General features: G+C 39.6%; 1 protein-coding gene across 1 annotated transcript; it reads left to right on the top strand.

Annotated features, from left to right (window-relative positions):
• Positions 1-118: 118 nt before the first annotated feature.
• LIAS (lipoic acid synthetase) lies at positions 119-4019 on the top strand. The gene is made up of 4 exons (XM_009869891.1): positions 119-279; positions 1876-1946; positions 2731-2842; positions 3773-4019. Exons 1-4 carry the CDS (start codon positions 231-233, stop codon positions 3823-3825), a joined length of 285 nt encoding a protein of 94 aa, XP_009868193.1. The 5' UTR covers positions 119-230; the 3' UTR covers positions 3826-4019.
• The last annotated feature ends 3450 nt before the right edge of the window (positions 4020-7469 follow it).

The following is a 7469-nucleotide window of genomic DNA, read 5'->3' as shown; positions in this document are numbered from 1 at the left end:
AAAGGGCCGAAGCTGCCGTTTTCCCCGAGTGGAAAGGAGCAGAAGGCACCTTTCTTGGCGTCTCTAACCCGTGTGCACCCTGCCGGGCCGTGGTTTTGTTTTTCTTCCCGCCTTGGGCTGAAAATGCGCGAAGGAAGGTGCGCGATCCCCGAGCCAACTTCGAGCAGTCGCTGCGTGTGCTGAAGCACGCCAAAGAGGTCCAGCCCGGCGTCATTTCCAAAACCTCCATCATGCTGGGGCTAGGCGAGACAGATGAGCAAGTGTATTCCACCATGAAATGTAAGTTGGTGTTGAAATGCATAGGTGTGAATTTTGTTGCGTTGGAAAAGGCATCTTTGCCTTTACAGTTCACTGGTGCGGGAAATGTTTCCTGAGCTTTATGGAAACAAGTTTGCTTTAAAAAGATTGAACTTCTAAAGCATTTTACCTTTCAGACTCAGTTTGACAGGTAGATCCAGGTCATGTTGATTTCAGCGGAAATTATAGCCATCTTTGTGTGACTGTGTCAACAGTCTTACCTTCGCAATACTTAAATAATAAGCTTGCAACGTAATTGCTCTATCATGCATTGCTTTTTAGGAATAGCACACCCGATTGTTTAAAATAATTTATGTCAGTTTACTCAGATGAAAAAATGTTATCCTTGGAGCTGGAGCATTTTCTTATGTTTGCATGTAAATGTGTTTTTAAAAGGTTAAGAATTCACAGTTTTAAGGGAATGCAATGCCAGAAGAAATTCATAAGTCCTGTGGCATTTCTCCCATGTCCTGAAAGAATGTCTACCTGGTACTGTATTTTGTGTACAACACTGTATATTTAGAATGCATTGATATAGTCTATTTTTTTTCTGCAGCTGTCCCACAATGTGGACCATAAAAAAAAAAATTTCTGATGTTCCCATTCTTCCTGCCTAGCATTTCCTAGCCACAAGAGTATGACATTTCAAATTTGTTGCTGTTTGTTTCAGGTCACTTTCATGGATGTATTCAGAGACAAACTGTTACCCATTACATTCATTCAGTTACTCTAATTTCATTCCCCTTCCATCCTCTAGGTACAAATTAAAAAAATAGATGCGCTGATATTGAACCACGTTCTGTACAGAACTGTATCAATCTAAACAGAGATTCCAGAGTAGTAGTAGTCAGAGCTCCGTCTTTTCTTCCTGTTTGATGTGGGGCAACCAGCCCAAGTAGAGAGAAAATGCAGGGCAGCATTCATGCAAAATCAGGTTCCTGAGCCATCCCACTAGCTGCTGTGAACATAGTTCTGTCGGGTGTCTGGGTTCCCTTCTGTAAGCAGGATACCCGAGCTGTATATTGGTTCTAGCGTATAGGCAAATTTCAACAGACAAAGTTTATGAGATTCTCCAGGCGTCAAAACTAACGTACATCCCAAGTGTGTAAAACTGGCAGAAGGTGTTGGCAGCTCCCCCCGGTTTATAGCTCCTGAGAACTGTTCTGCATCTTTTCAGCATGAACTCTCTTGAAACAGTGGAGAAGTGCTAAGCGTGTGTGCATGCATCCGTTATTTCTTTTGTCAAATGAAGTCCCTGACCTAAAGACAGGATGAAAAGCATCAAGATCAGAAAGACAAGGGCATGTCATTCCTGCAGTGAGACACGTGACTGCAGCAAGTGCAGCTCGATGGCATCCTCTCTAGCTTTAAAGTAGATAGCTCGGGGCTTGCAGCAGCACAGAGCTCAGAGCGAGGTATGTTGCTGCTCACGGAGGTTGCAAGTTCCCTTTGCTGGAGAGGAGAATGTAACTCCCACAGGGTGCTTGTACCGGTGTTCAGACTTGGAAAGAGAGTGTTTTCTAGTTGCTGACAACTTGGGATCCTTCTGCCACTAACGGGGGAATCTTGGTTTTACAGTACTGCGGGAAGCAGATGTAGATTGTTTGACCCTGGGACAGTATATGCAACCAACAAAACGTCACCTAAAGGTAAAAATGTCTTTATGGGCAGCGTTCTGGTCTGTACATTGCACGGTCAAGTTTCCTCTTACTAAATTGAGGCTTGATACGCACCCCTACCTTAACTGCAGATGTTGGGGGAAAAAATTCCATCCTTCTTTTACCTGATCTTTGTCTGTTACGGACTTTTCACTAAAAATTACCTCAGCCATCTAATCCCTTCCAACTTCTGCAGATTTCCTCTTGCTACTTCCTGCTGTTAGCTGGGGAGACAGCTGGAGCTGAGGCACGATTCTGAAAAACAAGAGTCTCAGTGTGTGTGTCTCAGACGTCATGGCTCAAGCCAGCTCCCCTTCACTGTCTCATAGGCTCTCCCATAACGGTGCCACTTCAACTGGGGAAATTACCATTTTCGCATTCTGTAATCTGTCCGCAGCTCTCCGAGTCTCTGTTCTGTTACTGTGTTTTGCTGAAATGACTGTTAGTGGAGAGATTTGTAGGACTATTGATTTTTTTTTTACTGACTTAAAAAAAAAAAAGTTTGGTCAAAAGGACCATTCAAAAACAGAGCGGAGAAAATGATAAAGCAACAACAAAAAATTAAATTCTAAACCTTTCAGCTAAATATGGAATGTAAATAAAATGCATTCCTTGGGTAGAAAGCAGAGAGAGAAATTCAGTTTGTGATTTTGCTGACAGTTTTGGAGGTCGACATTTTGAACTTGTCATATAACTGTGTTTTATTTCACTACATGATAGCTATAGCCATTTCCTTTGCATTTATACCTGATCAAAATGAGTTCCTTTCACTTAGGTTGAGGAGTACGTAACTCCCGAAAAATTTAAGTACTGGGAAAAAGTAGGAAATGATCTTGGATTCCATTACACTGCTAGTGGGCCTTTAGTGCGCTCCTCCTATAAAGCAGGTAAGTTACTGATTTTTTTTAGCACGTAACATTATATAAAGTTAAAACAGTGAAGTAATATGCCGTAAAGCTCACCTTAGCTCAAGGACACTTCCTATAGTAATTTTTTTTTTAATTACTTATACTTACTGTCTTCTATAAGTCATATAAATGCATCCATGTGACAGTAATTGGTATTTGTACAATGGCTGTGCTGCTTAAGCTATTTTTTTCCAAGCCTAGTTTGTCCTATACTTAATGCGTGAGACAGGATAAAGAGTTCCCAATGTGCAAGTTTTCCTTTACATTCTGCCTCTCGGATGCTTCAGGTTTTAATGGGGCCCTTTATTGTTTGTGATGTAACTTTGTTGGTTTAGGCAGAATTTATTTACAGTGCCTTAGAAATAATTAAACACACTTATGGCAGTGCCTTTTCTGATAAAGCACTGGGTATTAAGTAGCAGCTGATATTAATGGAACTGTTGTGTATGTGCAGCATCCCGCTTTTTCCTTGAAAGAGAGAAGTGAAGACCCATCTGGGGCACCTTGCTTCTCAGACTGTTTTAATGCCAGCTCAGACTAGATTTATAGCAGGTTTCACTCTAAGTTGCTGATACTTTATGAATTAGAAATTAATTATTTAGCAAATCAATTCAGCTTTGCCTGTTGGAAAGAAAAAGAAACAGAGCTACTTCATAAAATTGGGCGTGACGAAAACCAGGATTCTGGGGATGGAGGGGTTTTTTTATTGGGTTATAGGTTTTGGTTTGTGGTTTTTTACATCACTGCGGTATTGAAAGTGCTGTTCTGTAGAACTGAATTACTGTAAAATATTGGTAAGAAAAATTGTATTGTAGAATAGAATACTTGCATTAAATGTGTAGTGTTTTGCTTTATTTCATTGAAATACCTCCAAATCATTTTGGTGGGTTTTTTCTTCCTTTTAATTAGGTGAATTCTTCTTGAAGAACTTAGTAGAAAAAAGAAAGACAAAAGCCATCTGAAAATGAGAGTGAACTTATTTAAAGCAGCCAGTTACAAGGATTCTTTTTTCAGCATGTAATTATCCTCAGTTCCAGAAATGCAGAAAACCAGATGGTGGATGTATGAATAAACTTACTATCTTTCTGGAACACACTTCTCTCACTACAACGCTTCACATTATTTTACCTCATTCCTCCTGGCAAGGCTACAACTACATAGGACGTGTAGTGTTCAGCAAAAAGGCAGAAGATAGAACTGATTTTGAAAGAGTCATGGAACTGAAGTGGAAGAAATGTAAGCTGGAAAAAATAATAAAAAAAATCAGACAGACTTAAGTAAACAGGTTTGATACTACCATCAGTATGGCTGGGGTTAATACCTGTGAAGAGGCTGCTAATGGTAATTTGGAGGCTGCTAATGGTAATTGAAAGCTGCTGATATTTTGCTGTGTCTTACTATTATGTAACACAAGTTTGCAGGGACTCTGGGAACTAGAGGAGTTCTAAAGCAAAACTAGGTGCATGACAAAGGACCGGATTAGGGCTGTCTTGAACCACACCAGAGAAAGCGTCAGTAATAATCCTTCAAGACATGGTATTGCTTACCTGCATCTGAAGAAAATGAACTGTACCATTCAGATAGCTCATGCTTTTCAGGTGCTTGTGTGTCTCAAAACATGAGCCTTGGTAAACACAAGATACCAAGCTGAAGAAAACAAGAGCCCCTTGTGGCAAACCAGTTAACCTTGTGTAGGTACCGTATAATTTCAACCGTATGGAAGATGGCAGTTGCCATAACAGCATAAACAGAGCCAGCCCTAGTTTGGGTATATGCCTGTAACCCCACTTTCTTGCACAGGTGCTTTGTTGCTTAAGGGGGTGTGCAGAACTGCTGTTATTCCGTACCATGCTTCTATTCCATAGGTGTTGTCTTATTAAAAGCAAGTTAAAAACCCAGACTAAGGGTGTGGTGGTTGTGTTTGATTGGTCTGGTTACCTGCACCCCCTTGAGACCTGTTAAATCTGAATGCAGAGAAGTGAACCTCCTTGTGGGTGGAATGTGAGATCTAAGATTTATTGTATATCCTACTAAGCTGAAGCAGAAATAAAAACATGGCTTTTGGGATGCTAGGAGCTGTAAATTCTTCTCTTTACAGACATGATAGTTCAAAGTGCATCTCTCCCTAATCATTCTCAGTTGCCTGCTGAGGACACTACGTACCATTTTTGAACTGGCTTCAGCCTTACCTTCATGAAGTTATTTAGGAAATGCGAAGAACCTGCACTCTGATCTCAAACTCCCATCATACAGGTCAGACTATACACAGCTATAGCACCCTTCTAAACTCCTGTAGTCTGTATGAGAGAGAGCAGACCCTCCACCCAGCCCAACTCAGCAAAGATGTCAGACACAAGACAGCTAATTAGCAAGTTAATATAAAGTTTCTCCTATATACTGTCACAAGCAACAAGAATCTCTGCTAATTTTGCACAACTGACATTTCACCAAATGAAGTATAGCAATATTAAAGCACTTATGAGGACAAATCACCTGAAATTAGAAGAAATGTACTGCTTAAACTTGAGTAAATTAGGCAAAAAGAAACCTGAGCCATGAGGAAGTGGAAGAAGAGAGAAACGAAGTCTTGGTAGCTGTACTTTGTAGAGGCAGTGAGCAAGGCAAGACTGCTGTTTGGTTGTGGGTTTGTGTTTTGTTTTTTTTTAAATTAAAAATATTAATAATGCATTTTAAAATTTTTAGTTTAAAAAAAGTCTGACCACTAGTCTTGGAAAGATGAGACATACTTTGACCCAAAAATGCCTTGCCTCAGCTGAAGCACACTGCATAGCACAGCAGTGCAAGGTTATCAGCTATGGTGAGGAAATCCAATACTCCCTCCACAGCAGTGGGGAGGGAGTGGTAGAACATTGACTCCAGGATACCCACACATGTAACAACTGCCAGCCTTTATTAGAGGTCCTGCTAGAAATACTGGTTTTGACCTGCCTACAGAGCGGATTTAACAGAATATTACTGTAGCTTTTGCCAAGTTGCTGCTCTTTCAACACCAGAAACAGGAATAAGGAATTCTGAGTCATACAGCTATTACCAAACTTGAACATGAGGACATTGCACAGTACTTATCCATAACTTCTTTACAGTGAGAGAAATAATGCTCTGGCAACACAGTCCAATGCTGTTTCATGTTAGAATTATCTTATGAATTGCTGCAGGCTGATTCGGAAGATGATCTCATGCTTTTACACAACTATCTGCCAGCCTGGTACCAAGTTTCAGAAGCTACGTAAGCTGTTTTCTAAATACATGTTTTGCTGAGGTTTCTAAGAAAAGCAGCCACATTTTGACCTCATATATTGGAGGGGTGTCTCAGTTTTAAGGACAAGTCCTAAAGTCCTTGTCCTAGTTAAGAAATCCTGCTTTTACAACCATCTTCCCTATCACCCATTCAGTTTTGTCGTGTTAAAGCACCAGACTCTCAGAATGCCTAGTTATAAATTCAGCACAGGCTTCATGACTATCTCAGTTTTGTTTCCGATGAAGTTCCATGTTTAGTGACATTTTCTTTTTGTATGTCAATCACTTCATTCTGTCAGTTTGTTTCACAAAGCAGCCATAAAATATTTTAAGAGACATTAATCTTCCTTGCAATCAGGAAAACATCAAACAGTTCTGGGAATATGATTTCAAGTTGACACAGGCACTTTCAAAAGAATGAGTAGTCTTTTTTAGCATCATTACATCAATCTACTACACTGTGTGAAGCATAATTAAATGTTACACAGCTGACTAGAGAACTGCTGCATCTTGACTTCAAGTCTCTAGGTTAAATCAAAGCCAGCATGATCATTTAAGAATAGTTTTTAATTTTTTTACCAATTTATCAATAATTCATATTGGTGCCCCCTTCACTTAAAAAGACGATGTCAAGTATTTATGCTTCTTTATTGCAACATATGGCAACTTACTGCAGATACTCAAAATAAAAATTCTCAGCTCAGAATAGAAAAAGTAATGAATACTGACTCTAGTATTCTTAAGTCAATCAAATCATCCATTATGCTTTCCTGTACTGTTTTACATTTAATTTCAAACTTTAGTTGTTGAACAAGATTGTAGCACTCCTATAAATTCCAGCTCAACAGAAGAGCCCCAAGCGATAAAGCAATAACCTCACTGGCCAGTACAAAAGTCTCACCACTAACTGCTCCTATACCTACTATTCTTGGTCAAAACTGTGATGGTTCTATTCACCTGCAATATTTTTGGCTATCATATAGCCTAGAACCAGACTAGTTTTAGCTGCATAAAGGATTGGATGCACACATACAAAAAATGAGTACATCTTGCTAGCCATTTACAATTTGTCTATGCACATCTTTGGTAAAACTTTACACAGTCTGTATCATACTATTCATAGGTGTGTATTAAAGGTGGATTTGCTTCAGCTGTTGTATTCACATTTTTGCACTGAAAAGCGGTGTTACTGTGAAATTGCATTTTATTAGGAATCCCATAAAAAGAATTGCAGAGCACAGGACTCTGTTACTCATATTACACAATTCTCATCACAAATTACATGCTGTAAGATCCCATAAAGACTTAATAAGCATTAAACCCCACCTCTATACATGCACTACTCAAG

The sequence above is a fragment of the Apaloderma vittatum genome, unplaced genomic scaffold (assembly GCF_000703405.1).
Source record: "Apaloderma vittatum isolate BGI_N311 unplaced genomic scaffold, ASM70340v1 scaffold2565, whole genome shotgun sequence".
Taxonomy (NCBI): domain Eukaryota; kingdom Metazoa; phylum Chordata; class Aves; order Trogoniformes; family Trogonidae; genus Apaloderma; species Apaloderma vittatum.
The sequence above is the reverse complement of the archived record's forward strand: the minus strand, read 5'-3'. Positions and strand labels throughout refer to the sequence as shown.